The following is an 18,378-nucleotide window of genomic DNA, read 5'->3' as shown; positions in this document are numbered from 1 at the left end:
AAAGCTTAAATGTATGATAACTGCCTGGTCTAGTAATTCCCAAGGCAAAAACAATAAAAGGCAGTTCCACACTGATAGCAATGTTCTCAGGAAATGTAACAGATGCAAATACAAAACCATACAATGTCAATTTAGGTTCTGCAGGTTTTCTACTTCATAAAAGCCACTCTTGATATGAGATCAGAACCCAAAATTACAAAGCAAAATACAACCTGTAATGAATAATTATCAGGAGCCACACAAACTACAGGATTTAATCATAAAGATCATGAAATAACTGCATTTATTATTTTTTTCAAAGAATCCAAACAACAAGGGGGGAGAGGGAAAGGGAAAAAAACATGGGAAAAGGTAAGAATTTCAAGAAGTAATGTACTCACTATCTTACAATTGTAACTGTAACCCCTCTATACATCACCCCGATAATAAATATTAAAAAAAAAAACAAAGAATGGGGGGAGGGAAATGAGGACCAAGACATGAAAGGGTATCAATGTATGTGAATTAATGCACCTTATTTCTGGCAAATATCATGTAACCCTTCTATTAATTACAATAAAAAGTACATAAAAAAAAACAAAGAATGAGAAACAGTTACCTCCTGAGTGGTACTAAAGATTAAAACTGGCCGGGAGTTTGGCCTAGTGGTTAAAGTGCTTGCCTAGCATGCATGAAGACCCGGGTTCGATTCCTCGGTACCACATACATAGAAAAAAGCCGGAAGTGGTGCTGAGGCTCAAGTGGTAGAGCTCTAGCCTTGAGAAAGTCCAAGGACAGTGCTCAGGCCCTGAGCTCAAGCCCAGGACTTGCCAAAAAAAAAAAAAAAAAAGATTAAAACTCAGTGACCCATACATGTTAGTCACATATTTTATCAGTGCTCCACTCCTAGCTCTCCCCTCTATTTTTTTTTCCCATTTTTTTAACCCAGTTGAATTTGAAAAGGTGACTTCCACTTCCAGCCATGATGGAGAAATACAAACTGGGCTTATTCTTATAGTAGGCTGAATAGTAACTCCCTTCCCTCTCCAAATACCCAAGCCCTGAGTCTCTAGAACCTGAGGACATTTGACAAAAAAAGGTAATGCAGATTATATTAAGGATCCTGACATAGGGAAAATATATTAGATAATAAGGATTATATATTGGACACTAAATGTAATTACTGGTGTCCTTTAAGTAGATGGCACAGATTTGTTTATGAAAAAAGGCAATATGAAAGGTGAATGAGCCAGGAGCTGGTGGCTCACACCTGTAATCTTGGCTATAAAAGAAGTTGAGATTTGAGGACTGTGGCTCAAACCCAGCCTGGGCAGTAAAATCTCACTCTTTTCTCCACTTAACTACTCAGAAAAGCTAGAAGTGGCACTGTGACACAAATGGTAGAACGCTAGCTTTGAGCACAAAGAAGCTCAGAAATAGTACCCAGGCCCAGAGTTCAAAACCCAGAACTGGGAGGTAGGGGTGGGGGGTGGGGGGTGGAGAGTGAAGCAAGATGTTACATTGCTGGCTTCAAATATGTAGAGAGGGGCCATGAGCCATGCAATGAAAGGAATGTAGTTCTAGAAGCTGAAAGGATATGTACTCTCAGCCTGCCAACACCTTGATTTCAGCCAGAATATTGTGCGTGCGTGCGTGCGTGCGTGCGTGCGTGTGTGTGTGTGTGTGTGTGTGTGTGTGTGTGTGTGTGTGTGTGCTGGGCTTGAGCTTGGGACCTGATTTTCTGACCCTTAGTTTTTTCACTCAAGGCTGGTGTTCTACCACCTTTAAACAAATAAAAATCAAGACAACAGCTTTCAGACACTAGACAAAAGGAAAAACCCAAGAGTGATACCTGAGAGAAGGAAACCACATGCGGTGAGCCCTACCATAGCTTCAGCTGATTGCACCAAATTTCAAGGTTGCAACACAAAGAAGAATCCAAATAGGGTAACACAATTCTTCTGCAGATTAAAGTAAAAGATGGTAACTGAAGAAGGCTGATGCAGCTACAACCAGTAAGGCACAGCACTGCCAGGACAGATAGAAAGAAGGCTTATAAGACGCGCAGTGGAATCTCCTCCATCTTCAACTGAGTATTGTTCAGAATGATTGATCTGGATAATTCAGTTGTAGTTATTATTTACCAAGTGGCCTCTACTTTGCAAGGTTAACACCCCTCCTTGTGCTGGGTAGTCTAAATTCTAGAGAGAACTACTTTAAATGACAAAATGATGTAGGTATTAACTGCTAGGTAGTCTTTAGATTTACAGAACCCAAAACAACTGATCTTCATATAATATCAGAATGTGAGGTGCCCTTCCTTATTCTCTAGATCTGTGCCTCAAATAACACACACAAAAAATAAAATGCTGTCAAGTTCAACTCACAGAAACATTACATATCTTTCCAAAGAACTAGAAAATTAGCCAGGTACTGATGGCTCATGCCTGTAATCCTAGGTACTCAGGAGGCTGAAATTTGAGGTTCATGGTTTGAAGCCACCGTGGGCAAAAAAAGTCCATAGACTCTTATCTCCAATTAACCATTAAAGAACTGGGCTTGAGGCATGGATCAAGTGGTAGAGCACCAGGGAAACAAAGTTGAGCAAGCTTGAGGTCCTGAGTTTAAGCTACAGTACCAACAAAAATAAGAACTACAAGAACTAGCTCAAGAAGTTCAACTGTGATGATTTTGCCAGAAAATAGAAATAATAACAGCGATTTTTTTAAAAGGTCATACACATCCTTAATGATAAAAAACCCTTCTCAGTACATCATTAGATAATTTAGGAGAAGTCCAGTCTTGCCTTCATTCCTGGCACACCGCTCCTAAACCCTATGACTAGAACGTGTGTATGGTAATGACATGTCTGGTGACCATGGGCTCCTGGACAACCTCAAGATGGGGCTGGTTGTCAGGGGGTACAACCAGGTAACCAAGAGGGTTGGAATTCTAAGAATGGAGAAGAACCTGAGATGGGAATTGATCACCAACTGCTAGAAATATAACCAATCATGTCTACCTAATGAAGCTCCTCTAAACTCCCCAGGACGGCATTGGGAAAGACTCCAGGGTTCTAAATCCAGGGAGCTTGGAGGGTGGTGGTCAGTGAGGGCATGAAAGGCCTGTACACTGCACCGAGATCCCCAATATCATCTAAACACAAAATAGGAGACACTAGTGGCAACCATTTTTTCCTCTTTTTTCAAAAACATGATCTGGAGTTCATGAAAAAAATCCAGTTTATGTTAAGATCCTTTTAGTTACTTACTATGTATCAAATACATAATCACTATTAAAGACAAAAGCATGTAATGATTTTTAAATACAAATAATATTTTATTTCATCCCTGAAAAGAAAACCAAAAATGTCCACATCTAGTAAGAGACAACAATTACTCCAGACTTCACCTGGTAATAATACATAATTTCTTCACATAAACATATACATTTGGAAAGCTAAGTTTCACAAAACAATATTTTATATTTATTTTAACAAAACATTCTAGTTTTTGCTACTACTTGGGTAGCATATTATAATAATAATGAACAATACAGTATTTAAAACTAAATTCAATATAATCTAAATCTAGAAGCTAGCTGCATTTAAGCAGTTATTATATAGAATAAATACTATGAAATATAGGGTACCATATAGCAATTTAAATTTGCTATAAGGGAAACTTAAATAAAAGTATACTTTGTTCTACACTAGAATTATCCAAGATTAAGATTTCTTGTGCTGTTTACAGTAGCTGTTTTCCTGAAAAGATAGTCAAACTTCATAATTTATTTTTTAATGTTCTTTATTATTTTAGGTGGTCATTATATAAAATGAGTATCTAATGCAAAGTTTCATAAAGCAGGATACTCTTTTTTTAGCATAAATTAATATTAACCTTTTCAAAGCAACTTTATGCAGCATAAAGGCCTTAAGGGTTCCTCTCCTCCTCTACCAATAAAACAAAAGCAAAACTGACCAAAACAGGGGGAAAAGTTATGTGCTTTCCTAATAGCATAAATATTCAAGGGGTTAAAACTTTTCTCTTTCTCTCTCTCTCTTTGCCATTGTGGGCCTGGAACTCAGGGCCTGGGGCACGGTCACCGAGCTCTTTTGTTCAAAGCTAGCATTATACCACACTTTGAGCCACAGCTCCACTTACAGTCTTCTGGTGGTTAACCCAGAGGTAAGTCTCATGGACTTTCCTGCCTGGGTTGGCTTCAAATCTTAATCCTCAGATCTCAGCCTCCTGAGTGGCTAGGATTATAGGCGTGAGCCACCAGCACCCAGCAAATCTTTTTTTTTTTTTTGCCAGTCCTGGGCTTGAGCTCAGGGCCTGAGCCCTGTCCTTGGACTTTCTCAAGGCTAGAACTCTACCACTTGAGCCTCAGCACCACTTCCGGCTTTTTTCTATGTATGTGGTACCAAGGAATCAAACCTGGGTCTTCATGCATGCTAGGCAAGCACTTTAACCACTAGGCCAAACCCCCGGCCCAAATCTTTCTTTTTTAAACAGTCTTCCAATGTAGCTCAGGCTGGCCTCAGCCTTGCAGTGTTCTGCCTCAGCCTCCCAAGCGACTGAGATTACAGGCTCGCGACACTAGCAAAAAACTTTTAAATTAGCATTCATGGATGTGAAGAATTATGAATACTTGTTTTTAATTTCACCATAAAAATAGCTTTTATTCTTCAGAATATATGTAAGAAAATTTTAAATATGAGATTAGAGATTGCTATTTTAATATTATGAAATTGCCTTCAACATTTAGGCTAGGTTATGGACAGTGACTGCTAATCTTTTCAAGATTACACTCTTACAAATATGAATTTAAAAAATATAAAATTAACCTTCAGTTATTTTGAAGGATAGTGCAAATGAAGACATTCTTTGGGTCATGATTTCCAAACACTATATTCAATATTTTACTTCCTTTCTCTGCTCACAATTTGCGTAACAAAATATAGTATTGGAAGTAAGTAAGCACATTTCCTAATAGCCTCAGTGACATCCACTCAGAACAAATAACTGAGAAATTCAATCACAATATTGTCCACTTATCTGAAAAGCACATTACATAGTTAAATAAATATCTTATAGAAATGCATCCATGTCTTGTAAATGATTTTGTCTCAACTTGACTGATTTCAAACACAGAGATTTATACAAATATCACCTACCTTCTTACTACATCAACCATGTTACCAGACTGTCTTGAAAGGTAAGAGTACAGCATTAAACAAATTTTTCTGAAAAGCAAACTAATAATGTTTCAAATTTTATTTACAGAATCAGTCCCACAAATCCAGCAAACTCCTTAAAAATGAGTAGCACTTTTACTGTAAAGTATTACTCTGTAGAAGCCAGCAACTGAAATGAACTCCCGCATTAGGACAGAACCCACAGTGGATGTAGCCGCACGAGGTGATCTTCCACTGCTATCTAATGCTGCCTGACACACTTATCCTTTTATTTGTGGTTACTGGCACCAGATTCCCACTAGTACCATTGGTGGTGTTGGTTGCTGAGCCATTCACAACAATATAGTCAACTTTGTTCTCCAGCTTTACCAAGCGCTGCAAAATGTCATCCAAAAGGACAGCGATGGTTCTTTTCAGATCAGCTAGGGGAAAGCAAAAATCAGAATAAACAATAGCAAACATTGAAAACAACATTCAATATGTGTCTCTATGGTTTGAGGAAGAGGTGAATATTTTACTAGGTCCTCTGATAAAATATACTAGAGAGGATGCACTCAGCACAAATAGACAGAGCCTAATGACTTCAGTCAGTAGCACTGTGTACAGGATATGATGGCACATGCCTGTAATCCTAGCATCTGGAAGGCTATGACAAGGATCCTGGAAGTGGTGCTGTGGTTCAAGGGTAGAGTGGTAGCCTTGAGCAGAAGAGTTCAGGGACAGCACCCAGGCCCAGAATTAAAGCCCTACCACTGATTTAAAAAAAAAAAAAAAAGAAGAAGAAGAAGGAAGAGGAGGAGGAGGAGGAGGAGGAGGAGGAGGAGGAGGAGGAGGAGGAGGGGGATCCTGTGTTGTAGGGGTTCAGGCCAGCCTGTATTATATAAGGTGAGACATCATCTTAAAAACCATCCCCTCCCCTCCAAAATAGAAGCATCTTATAATCTGCAAAATGAACATTCTCTTCTCCTAAGGGAACTCACCTTTTTAATATAACAGAATAGGATTTGAGCTCAAAATGTATAAAATGTTAGTCTGAGTTTATTCATAAATTATTTTTTTTAAAAAGTATGTAGACAAAAAGGTGAATGGTTATTAATTGCAAAAAACAAAACACACACACAACAGCAAATTCTCACTTCAGTGAGACTACATGTGTCTTCTGTGAAGTGTGTGTTGCACGGTTATAAAATACTTGGTTATGGTCCAAGACTTATTCCAATGAATTCCAAACCTCAAAGTCAAATCCTAGAATTCTAAAGAGTTCGCTGACTTACAAAGGTCACAAAATGAGACCAATTAGATAACAGATCTGTTTTCTTAAAGGTTATGTGTGGACTTTTGAAAGCTTAAAAACAAATGTGGTTAAGTATTTAAGAAAAAAATGTTTCTACCTGCATGTACAAATCTGCACTCTGTCTACGTACTACTGTGGGACCAAGTAACAATAGATGTCTGTCTGTAGAATAGAGAATGCTCAGTCCTTAAGTTTGAGTGAATGTGATTGTACTTTTACAAATAAACTCCCCAAGTGCAGAAGACTTCACTGTCTTTACATTCAACCTTGAAATGAACAAACCTTAGTTTGTTTCTTTGTTTCTTTTTTTATTTCCATAAACAAAAAGTTAAAATACCGGGGCCGGGAGTTTGGCCTAGTGGTTAAAGTGCTTGCCTAGCATGCATGAAGACCCGGGTTCGATTCCTCGGTACCACATACATAGATAAAAGCCAGAAGTGGTGCTGAGGCTCAAGTGGTAGAGCTCTAGCCTTGAGAAAGTCCAAGGACAGTGCTCAGGCCCTGAGCTCAAGCCCAGGACTGGCAAAAAAAAAAAAAGTTAAAATACCTACTCGACTTGTTTATCATGAGCATTAACTGCACAGTTGTAACCCTTAAAGTTTGCAAGCAGTTGTTTATAGCATATGTGTTAATAGCTCTGTGATGTTGTGATCTTGGTAGTGATTACTATGTGGTTTTAATTTGGTCTCATTCAAGGTTTCTTAAGTTTGAAAAGGAACCAATGAGTTTCATTGGTATAGAGAATATTTGGCCAGATTGTTCATATTGTTCAGTATACATAATCAACATTGGCTGATTATATAACCTCTCTGTTTAGTTTGCTCATCTGTAAGAAGGGTATCATACCAACTAACTCATGTGGTTGTTTGGTTTAAATGAGTTATTCTGTGTGAAGTATTAGAATAATACTTGGTACTGTATAATTATCTGCTTTATGTATTTTAAAATATCTTCAATATGGTTATTAAAGTAAATTATTCCTCTTATAGACAAAAAAAAGTGTGTAGACTATTCAAGTAAACTAAAAAGATAACATAGCAGAGCTAAACAAGAGATTCACTGAAATAGAGAAATAAAAAACCTGGAACCTCCACAGACTGAAGTAGAACTGGGACACATTGGGTTCCAGGCAAACACCAGAGACCTGGTTGCTCAGTACAATAGGTATGCTAGCAGTAGCTCTGATTTAAACTTTGTCCAGAGAACTGATGCAGAAACTACCTCCTAACCTCTTTGGAAAATTAAGGGGTTTCAGTAGAATTTACTTGCCATGAATACTATTATGAATATTACAATTATATTGTCTGTTCCCTAAAGTAATATCATTACTTTTGAATAGTGGAACAAAAAGCCCAACCCCTAATCTAGGTTTACTAGGTAAAATCACCAAATTCCATCTGATAAATTTGCTGATGCTGATGCTATCAAAAATGCATAAAGCTGGAAGAGGGGCGGTGGCTCACACCTATAATCCTAGCTACTCAGGAGGTTGAGATCTGAGGAAGAAGGCTCAAAGCCAGCCTGGGCACAAAAGGACCTAAGGCTCTTACCTCCAATTAACCTCTAGAAAAACTGGAACTGGCTTGGCTCAAGGGCAGGGCCGTAGCCTTAAGCTGAAGAGCTCATGGACAATGCACAGGCCCAGAGGTAGTGTGGTAGCCTCGAGCTGAAGAGTTCAGGGACAGCGCCCAGGCCAAGTCAAGCCCCATGACCCACCAAAAAAAAAAAAAAAAAAGTATAAAATTGGCTCATGCCTGCAGTTCTAGCTACTCAGGAGGCTGTGATCTGAGGATTGCAATTCAGACATAGAGCCTGAAAATCTGTGAGACTCTTATCTCCAATAAATTACCCAAAATGCTGAAAGTGGAGCTGTGGCTAGCCTTGAGCAAGATGGTCAGGGACAGCACCCAGATCCTGAGGTCAAGCCCCAAGACCAGAATAACAATAACAAAGAAGAATTAGATAAAACACAATGTTCATAACTATTAGCTCTGGGTGATGAACACGGATATCAGACTTCTGCTTTCCAATATATTTGAAAGTATTTGTAATAAAAAGCCATAAAAAGACCAATTCATGAAACAGTAAGTAACTAGTGGGAGTAAAGAATAAAAATATTCTAGGGTTACTTACCATATCCTGCCATGGAAGCACCATTCTCCACATCCAAGGTGTTCTTATTTTCCTCTGCTAGAGCTTTAACATATCTTTTGCTTAAATCTAGTATTTGTTCACGAAGCTTAACACTGCTTTGATGTCTTGGTTGTTGAAAAGTATAGTGTAATAACATCAATCCCCAAATGAGTCCAAATACAAGCAATAGTAAACTCAGTTTCTGGGACATATTTTTTCTTGAGATTGTATAAAACATTTTTGATGAAGCAAAGAGATTTGATGGAGACAAGCCACCAAACAATCAAGACTTCTGAAAGGAGAAAGAAAGAACTCTTCTAATAATGTTTATTCTCCATCTTCAGCAAGGCTGCCTCCACTCATATACTGTCTGTAAAGTTAAGAGAAAAAGGAAATTAGTCTTAACTTCCATCAGTAACAAAGTACACAATAAAAGAGATCCTACAGTTTTGATTTGGAACTACCTCATCTTACTTCACGATTTTCTTTACCACAAGTAAATTTTTTAGTCTTCTTTTCAATTTAATTTACATATCCTTTCAAATTTAAACAAGTAAATGTACACTCATTGAAAATATCTAACGAATTTCATGGTCATAAAGCTCTCAATCATGTTATCTCATTTGTAACAAAATCCATTGATATATAGTATTGGTAGAGGTCAGTCTGCCATTGACCTAAATATCTTACAAGCTATTCCTAAAAAACAAAATGGCAAAAGCCAAAATAAAAGTTAGAAATAAGGAAAGGTGAAATAAATTGGAAAAATCCAAAGGCTTGTCTAACTAACAAGAATTCTACAACATCAGGGCTTAGGATATGCTCCAGTGGTAGAGTACCTGCCTTGAAAACACAAGGCCCTCAATTTATACCTCAGTACCACCAGCAAAGAACATAGAAAAGAAAAATAAAGTTTTCTATACTAGATCTAATGTGAAACACTTTTGGGTAGTTGCTATCATTAGGTTTTTGAACTCAGCATCTTTCGCTTGCTAAGCAGGCTCTCTACCTCTTGAGCCACCCTTAACTTTTTGGCTTTATTCCTCAGATAAGATCTTGTACTTTTGGTCTGGGCTGGTCTCAGATCACAAATGTCCCACCTATGCCTCCCACTTAGCTGAGATTTCAGGAGTATTCCACCAGACACAGCTTGTTTGTTGAGACTAGAAGGCTTAACTAAAATTTCCTACAATGGGAGGGAACTTTGACTCCCTAAGATTACTGAGATTACATGTGAGACATCATACCTAGATCTAGTGTGCCAACAACTGAAAGTGTCACTATTACTAATAGGAATGAAATAATCTAAGGAAGAGGGGGAATTTTCTGCACTGTCAATTCACCTATCCTGTTCCCACTCTGTAACCCAACATCCCACAGTCCTTGACAAATCTCTAATACACTATAGAACTCCTAGGTTCCATCACCACCTATCTTTTCTTGGGAAAGTATGTCTATCCTGTCAAAGTTCAGGGTAAAATAAATACTCTGCTGAAATGTTAACTATACTAAAAATTATAAATTAGCCAGGTGCTAGTGGCTCACACCTGTAATCCTAGCTACTCAGATCTGAGATCTGAGATCTGAGGATCACTGTTCAAAGCTAACCCTGGGGCCAGAAAGTCCATGAGACTCTGTTTTGTTTTGTTTTGTTTTTAGTTAGTTGTGAAGTTTGAAATCTGGGCCTGGGCATTGTCCCTGAGCTCTTTAGCTCAAGACTAGTGTTCTACCACTTGAGCCACAGCGCCACTTCCTCCTTGACACTCTCATCTCTAATAAACTGCCAGAAAACGGGATGAGCACAAAAAAAGCTCAGGACAGTGCCCAGGCCCTCAGTTCAAGCCCCATGACTGATCAAAAAAAAAAAATTACAAATTAACTCCTTTTCAAATTGTCTTCTACTCTTATCTAGTTCTTTATTTACCACTCACAGAATAAATCCTTGAGAGCAGTCATCTTATATGAATTAACTTACTTTTTCCTTACACTAGCCACACTACTAAAATTCTCACTGGAACAGGGGAGAAACTGAGGGAAATGGCAGTTAATCACTTGCCCAACACCATTGCAACTGGATAGCAAGAGGCACAGAATTCAACCCCAGGACATAACCACAGTGATAAAGCAAAAGTTTCCCTGCACCTATAATCCTAGCTACTAAGGAACCAGGATTAGATCTGAAGATTAGAGGATGGAGGTTCTAAGTCAGCCAAGGGAAGCAGGGGGTGGGAGTGGAGAAAAACAAAAAACAGCAGCAGGAGAAACTTATTGGGTTCTTAATATGTACCTAGCTCTGAGACCAAACATTTCACAAAAGGTTCAGTTAATACTTGCAATAACCCCCAAACGAAAATTTATTATTGTTGTTAGAACCTTATGATAACCAAATTAAGTAAGGCTTCATCTGCCTAAGATTTTGCCCATGCTAACTGACTTCTGTTACCTAAACTTTAGCAAGGGCCAAAGGTCCAAAAGTTTCGAATTTTTATCTCCAGTTAGGGTTTATCTTTCCCTTTAGAGAAATTCCTTAAACCAGCCCTATTAGAACTCATAGGTTTTTCCAAGCTTTATAAAAGTAGTAAATCCCAAGATTGTAATGACATTGGCCAGAGAAATGAAGAGTGATTCACTGTGAGTTAAGAGAGAATTGGAAAATGAGATTTCAGTTAAACACAGGAACCCTCATCTATGAAAGGACACTTTGTGACAAGTAAGCACAAGCTTAAGGGTGGCAGGCTACTCACTACCACCATACACATGCCTTAAAAGATAAATGATGATGCCAACATCAGACAGAAATAGAACACACTTTTGCTGATGTGGTACAGACCCTTATAATCCCAGCACTTTGGGAGGCTAAAGCAAGAGGACAGTGAGTTCAAGGCCTGCTTGAGTTAAGAAGTGAACCCCCATTTGAAAGAGAGGGAATGAAAGGGTGTAAGTGAAAATGAAGGAAAAGGAGAGGAGAAAAGCTCTTACACACTGATGGTAGGTAGGGCAAAGGCACAGCTGGTAAAGACGTTATTCCAAAATAAAAAATTCCAGGAAATGAAGACCCTAGTTTAAACCTATTGATTCTCAATTCAGTGCTGCAAAGATCTCAGTTGCAAGCATTAAACAAAGAGCCTCTCTACTACTCTAACAGTAGCATCAGACTCAGAAAAGGGGCCTTCATGAAGGCCAGGTCTTCTCAGTATAGACTCTGGACCAAGTCTATTTAGCATTGCCCTCAACAGAGGATGTCAGGAATTTGTTCAGGGACAACTACAGTGGGCAATTTATGTTTTTTTTAATTTATTTTAATTAATAGAAGGCTTACATTATATTCACCAGATAGAAGGTGCATTACTTCACAAACATTGATACACCTTCTCATGGTTTTGTCCCCATTTCCCTCCCCCCCAGCAATTTATGTTTTATAAGGTGGTAGGGCTTTTATTGTTTTGTTTTGTTTTTGCAGTAGGGATCAGAAGTGTTTGTTTAGCAGTACCAAGGTTTGACCTCACACTTGTTTAGCTTGCTTGATCACCTAGTATTCTTACCACTAGAGAGATACCTTCAGTATTGGTGTTTGTTATATGATTTCTCAGTGATAAGTAAAACTGTTCAAGGTAGTAGCTTAAAAGCTTTGGCTAGGCCACAATTAACTAAAATCTGGGCATTCAGCCTCAGCTTGAATTTGTCCTGTGATTGGAGCCAATCTCTCCAGCAACCATCATTTTGTATTCACCAACTCCAAAATGGATAAGCATTTGTGATATAAGGTGAACTGCCTCCAAGACAAGCAAAGTCCTCATCCTCATGTAACAAAAAGGCCCAAAGGAAGAAAACAACCAAAAGGGGCAGATAAGGCAATAGTAACAGATTTAAAGAATGGAGTGACAACTCCCCCAGATCCCCACAAGAGATAAAGACTGAAATCAAGGTCAACCAGGATCAACAAATGACTGAGACCTTTTTAACTATGCTGGATTCAGAAGGCTGACCTCTGAGGACTCCTGTCTGAATCCCAGAGCTGCTCATCTTCCAATTAATCAACAAAAAGCAGAAAAGGAAGGTGTGACTCAAATGGCAGAGCAGTGCCAGGCAACACGGTGGCTCACGTCTGTAATTCTAGCTACTCAGGAGGCTGAGATCTGAGGATCAAGGTTCAAAGCCAGTTGGGCACAAAAGGACCTGAGACTCTTATCTCCATTTAACCTCTAGAAAATGGGAAGTGGGGCTTGGCTCAAGGGTAAGGTGGTAGCCTTGAGCTGAAGAGCTCAGAACAAAACTCAGGACAGGGGTAGGGTGGTAGCCATTCAAACCCCATGACCCACAAAAAAAAAAAAAAATCAAATGGCAGAGCACCAGCCTTGAATAGAAAAACCCAAGCAAGAATGAAAGGCCCTAGGGCCAAGTGCTTAGCCTACTGGTAGAGTGCTTGCCTAGCATGCTCGAAGACCCAGGTTCAATTCCTCAGTACCCCATACATAGAAAAAAGCCAGAAATGGTGCTGTGGCTCAAGTGGTAGAGCTCTAGCCTTGAGAAGGCCCAAGGACAGTGCTCAAGTCCTGAGCTCAAGCACAGGACTGGCAAAAAAAATTTTTTTAAAGAATGAAAGGTCCTAAGTCCAAGCCTCCAATACCAGTACTAGTATACCTTCGGTTCCCTACCCACAGTTCCTTATCTATTTAAGGGAAGTAGTCTGTACCCAGAAGATGGCTACCCAAACTCTACACCAGGAAATTTCAAAAGGACACCATGGAGGAAAGTAGGTAGGGGAACTGAAAAAATAAAACAACATCCTAGAGCCTTCTCTAAGATCAAAAGATAGCTCCTAGCTAGTAGACTCCTGACAAAAGGTAGAGCAGTCCAAAGGCCTTGAGGATTGCCTGAAACTACCCAAGAAAGCTTAAAAATATTCTAATGATTCATTTCCCACAAGCAATTCCAAATAAGGCTAGTAAAAGTGACTAGAAAATAAAATTTCTAAAAGGATATAATTCTGCCTCCCATGTCATCTTCAGGAACGTTACACATTAAATCACCCAGAGAGATTTTTTTTTTTAATTCCAGTGTCATGTCACACCCTTCACTAATTAAATTAGTCTGCAGGGGGATATGTTAGACAGCAGTTTTTAAAAATTATTTGGTTGACTATGGAAAGCACTGTGGCAGTTCCTCAAAAGCCTAAACATAGAGCTCCCCTATGATCCAGCAATCCCACTCCTTGGCATTTATCCTAACGTCCAGAAACAAGGACATACTAAAGCCACTAGCACAATGATGTTCACTGCAGCACTATTTACCATAGTGAAGATATGGAACCAACCCAGATGCCCCTCAGTAGATGAGTGGATTAACAAGATGTGATATTTATACACAATGGAATTCTATGCTGCCATCAGAAAGAATGACATCGCCGCATTTGTAAGGAAATGGAAAGACTTGGAAAAAAATCATATTAAGTGAAGTAAGCCAGATCCAAAGGTACATAGGCTCCATGGTTTCCCTCATTTGTAATAATCAGTACACATTCTCCTAGCAGAGGATTACAGTTGCTCAAAACCTAGGTATATAAGGTCATATAAGATTAGACTAAATGAAAGGACCTCTAGAATACAGAAACAAGAGCTTTATCTTATGTGATTGTTGTTCTTAATGTACTGTCACTTTTCTTCTATTTTGTTTCCCTTTGGTTAATCTCATATTGTTACTGTATCTGACTTTACCTGATATATTGTATATACTTTGTTTATTTGAAATAGGAAAAGGAAAGGGGGAAAATAAGATGATGGGGAGGGGTGGAGGGAGGGAAATGGGGACAAAAACGTAAGAAGAGGTATCAATGTGTGAGAAGTAATGCACATTCTATCTGGCAGATGTAACTGTAACCCCCCTATACATTACCCTGACAATAAAAAATAAAATAAATTATTTGGTTGGCTGGTTTCGTTTGATTTTTAATGCTGAGCTGAGGATCAACACTCACTCCCACTCCCCCCCCCCCCTTAGGGGGCATAAGTTTTTGTTGTTATTGCTGCTGTTCCTTTGTTTTTTTGTCAGTCAGTCATGGGACTTGAACTCTGGGCCTGGCTGTTGTCCCTGAGCTTTTCAGCTTGAGGCTACCGCCCTACCCCCTGAGTCAGAGCACCACTTCCAGGCATAAGTATTTTTAAAACACTAGGTTATTCTTCAACTGACAGCAAAGTTAAGAGAACTACTGTCTACAGCTCCATACTTCAAGAATAAAAAAGCAGCAATGATAGCTATTAAGATATCTAAGTTCAAAGTTATGAGATAAGATCCTGCTACTAGGATCTTACTAGGGAAGAGAGAGAAAGACAGAAACATGTGACCATTGCTGGGCCCTAATCTCTTCAGCCAACAGAGACAAAGCCTTATTTGTACTAGGCAAGCATGAAGGTGGGATGCAGAAGTGATTTCCACCTGTACCACTTTAATCCCTAGCACTAATATGAATAGACTACTGTGTTTTATGAGATCTGTATTGGTGATTTCATACAGGAAAGCAAGCAGGACAAGAAGCTTGAATTCTTCTCATTAAGTGATTAAAAACATTCCTGGATCTTTAGAAAAGAAAAAAAAAATAGGAGGATTCAAGTCTAGTCTTTCCGGAGTTTAAAGGTGCAAAGGAAAGAGGACCTTGTACTTTGAACTTAGTCTTTATGTTTCAAGTACTGGTCCAGCCCCTGGAAGGCCACCTAAACAGAGAGCCACTAACTAGAAATCTAATTAGCTAACACTGTCATTGAAGGTTGCTAGCTACTATTTTTGTGTGTGTGTGTGTGTAGGTAATGGGGCTTGAACTCAGCCTGGGCACTGTCCCCGAACTCTTCAGCTCAAGACTACCACCCTACCCTTGAGCCAAACTCTATTTCCCGTTTTCTAGAGGTTAATTGGAGTTAGGAGTCTCAGATACTTTTGTGCCCGAGCTGGCTTTGAACCTTGATCCTCAGAGCTCAGCCTCCTGAGTAGCTAGGATTACAGGTTTGAGCTATCGTGCCTGGCTTAGCTACCATCTCTTTAAATGTATTATAGAGTTCTTCCAAAATGATCTATGAACTAAATACTTTTTGATTCTAATTTCTAGGCCACTAATTAATTGTTAACTAATAATATAAATAAAAGTAAAACCGGGCTGGGTTTGATTCCTCCGTACCACATACATAGAAAAAAGCCAGAAGTGGTGCTGAGGCTCAAGTGGTAGAGCTCTAGCCTTGAGAAAGTCCAAGGACAGTGCTCAGGCCCTGAATTCAAGCCCAGAACTGGCAAAAAAAAAAAAAAAAAAAAAAAGTAAAACCTCAGATTCACTGCAAGTAATGCCTGAATACTTTTCACAGCAAAATATCATCACTTATCATCATTTTGACCTAGGAAATATTCCTAAATATGTTTAGGGTTCCCAGTAGGCAGTTCTCACTCAACTGCAACAATTATGGAAAGGATTAAAGTTTGTGTGGCACAAGACTAAAAGAATTAAGTGGAGACATACTTAAAATGAAATGTCTAAAAGTCTTTACAGATCTGTCAAAAGGCAACAGTATATGTCCCCTCTGGCTCATTCCTACAGCTGCTTCTCAAGTAGTTTTCAGATTCCTCTCCAACTGGCTTCAAACAATTCTCCTTAAAGCAATCCAAGTACCTCTTAAAAAAAAACAAGCTTCAGATTGGAGTCCATAATGTGCCAATAAAAAAAATGCCCTATAACTAGCATTAGGGAAATGCAAATTAAAACATTCCTTCAAGAGGTGTTGGGGAGAAGCAAAGGGAATGTGCTAGAAGGGTTTCCCACTGTACTCAGAATAAGCTAAGTGCTTTAACACAGTACACAAGACTGTATCATCTGACTTGTACTTATCTCTTTCTGTCCTAGGCTTGCCAAATGGGCTGTAGCGACAGTAGACAAAACACACAAAATCTCTCTGACCTAAGACCCTCTGTGACTGCTTTTACCAGGCTTAGAATCCTCTTCCTGTGGCTTGCTCCCTTCTGTGGTTTTCTATAAGTTGCTTAGGTCAAATGTTAGCTTTTTATAGAGTAAGAGTCTCACTTCTCTTATCTCCAAATTCAAGGCTGAATATAGATTATAACTTATTTCCTAACAGTTTTTTTATTTATTGACTAATTTTCTGGTAACTAAACCCAAGGTATCTCATATGCTAGGCAAGCACTCTATCACCAAGGTATACTACAAGCCCTTTCACAATCTTGAGCAAGTTATTTTATTGCCTAGACTTTACATCCTTATATAATGAGGACAACAGTACCTATCTAAGTGATACCTCATATTACTCAGTAAATATTAACCTTTATTATTAGCACTAGTCACTAACACAACAATGCCACTAATACTGAGTAACTTGAGTCAATACACAGTATTTGAATAGACCTAAATAAGTCTTCTGATTAACTTTCATGGGCTAAGTCTCTATGCAGAATTTGTGGACATCATGAAATATTTCAATAGTATTATGTCACTAAAGAATTATCCATTACAGGGGCCAGAAGTTTGGCCTAGTGGTTAAAGTGCTTGCCTAGCATGCATAAAGACCCGGGTTCGATTCCTCGGTACCACATACATAGAAAAAAGCCAGAAGTGGTGCTGAGGCTCAAGAGGTAGAGCTCTAGCCTTGAGAAAGTCCAACCTGAGCTCAAGCCCAGGACTGGCAAAAAAAAAAAAAAAAAGAATTATCCATTACAGTATTTCACCTTGTTATCTGATGTATTGTATATATACATATTTGGTTATTTGAAATCGGATAGGGAAGGGGTAAAAACCAGATGAGGGGCGGAGTTGGGGGAGGGAAATGGGGACCAAGACATGAGAAAGGGTATCAAAGTATGTGAAGTAATGTACCTTCTATCTGGTGAATTTAATGTAACCTTCTATTAATTACAATAAAAAATTTAAGAGGAAAAAAAGAATTATCCAGACCTAAAAGGTGATATAACAGCACAAAGTTCTGGGAATAGCTCACCTTCCCAATAGCCTAAGTATATTAGAGAAAGTATCAATTTAAATGCTGCCTCAGCTAACAGGATTTTGAAACATCATCTTTTTTTTTAGCCCACATTGATCTTCTAGTTCCCACAGGACATGACTTTGTATCAATTGATTTATATACCATAGTGTCCATTCATGTGTATGAGCCTTGGTTCTATGATAAGGTCCAGGTCCCTTAAGAACAAAAGTAACTTGCTTTAGACCACTGCCCATGTCTCACAGAGGCTGGTAAGCAATCAGTAAGTACTTTCATACTACTTCCCTTACCTCCACTAGAAATACTGTGTTTGTAAATGCTGAGGTAATTGTAGTATGTACTATCAAATGAGGCCTTCTTTTGTTTTGTTCTAAAAGAATACAATGAGGGGCTGGAAGTTTGGCCTAGTGGTAGAGTGCTTGCCTAGCATGCACAAAGACCTGGGTTCAATTCCTCAGTACCACATATGTAGCAAAAAGCCAGAAGTGGTGCAGTGGCTCAAGTGGTAGAGCCCTAGCCTTGAGAAAAAATCCAGGGACAGTGCTCAAGCGCTGAGCCCAAGCTCAGGACTGGCAAAAAAAAAAAAAAAAAAGAATACAATGAGAAAATAGTAATATGGTTTAGGAAAATGATTCAAAAATCTTGAAGATAATGTGGACTAGTCATTGAATCATAAAATCAAACTATTAGATTTTAAATATACTTTACATAAATTGAAGTATTACAAAGGTATTTCAAGAGTAAGAATAAATTTTATCTGGGCATGGTGGTATATGCATACAAAC

At 38.7% G+C, this 18,378-nt stretch overlaps 1 protein-coding gene across 6 annotated transcripts in view; it reads right to left on the bottom strand.

The window, feature by feature from the left end:
* Positions 1-4,276: 4,276 nt before the first annotated feature.
* The window catches only part of Ccdc126 (coiled-coil domain containing 126), a 51,299-nt gene continuing 37,197 nt past the window's right edge, over positions 4,277-18,378 (bottom strand). For all 6 annotated transcript variants that reach the window (XM_090332765.1, XM_090332766.1, XM_090332764.1 and 3 more), the window contains 2 exons: positions 8,607-8,976; positions 4,277-5,601 (listed from right to left, as the gene is read on the bottom strand). In XM_090332765.1, the coding sequence (XP_090188891.1) occupies positions 5,417-5,601; positions 8,607-8,844 (423 nt within the window). In that variant the 5' untranslated portion in view covers positions 8,845-8,976 and the 3' untranslated portion in view covers positions 4,277-5,416. The remainder of the gene's footprint in view (positions 5,602-8,606; positions 8,977-18,378) is intronic.

Source organism: Megascapheus bottae, chromosome 5 (assembly GCF_031878675.1).
Source record: "Megascapheus bottae isolate mThoBot1 chromosome 5, mThoBot2.hap1, whole genome shotgun sequence".
Classification (NCBI taxonomy): domain Eukaryota; kingdom Metazoa; phylum Chordata; class Mammalia; order Rodentia; family Geomyidae; genus Megascapheus; species Megascapheus bottae.
The sequence above is the reverse complement of the archived record's forward strand: the minus strand, read 5'-3'. Positions and strand labels throughout refer to the sequence as shown.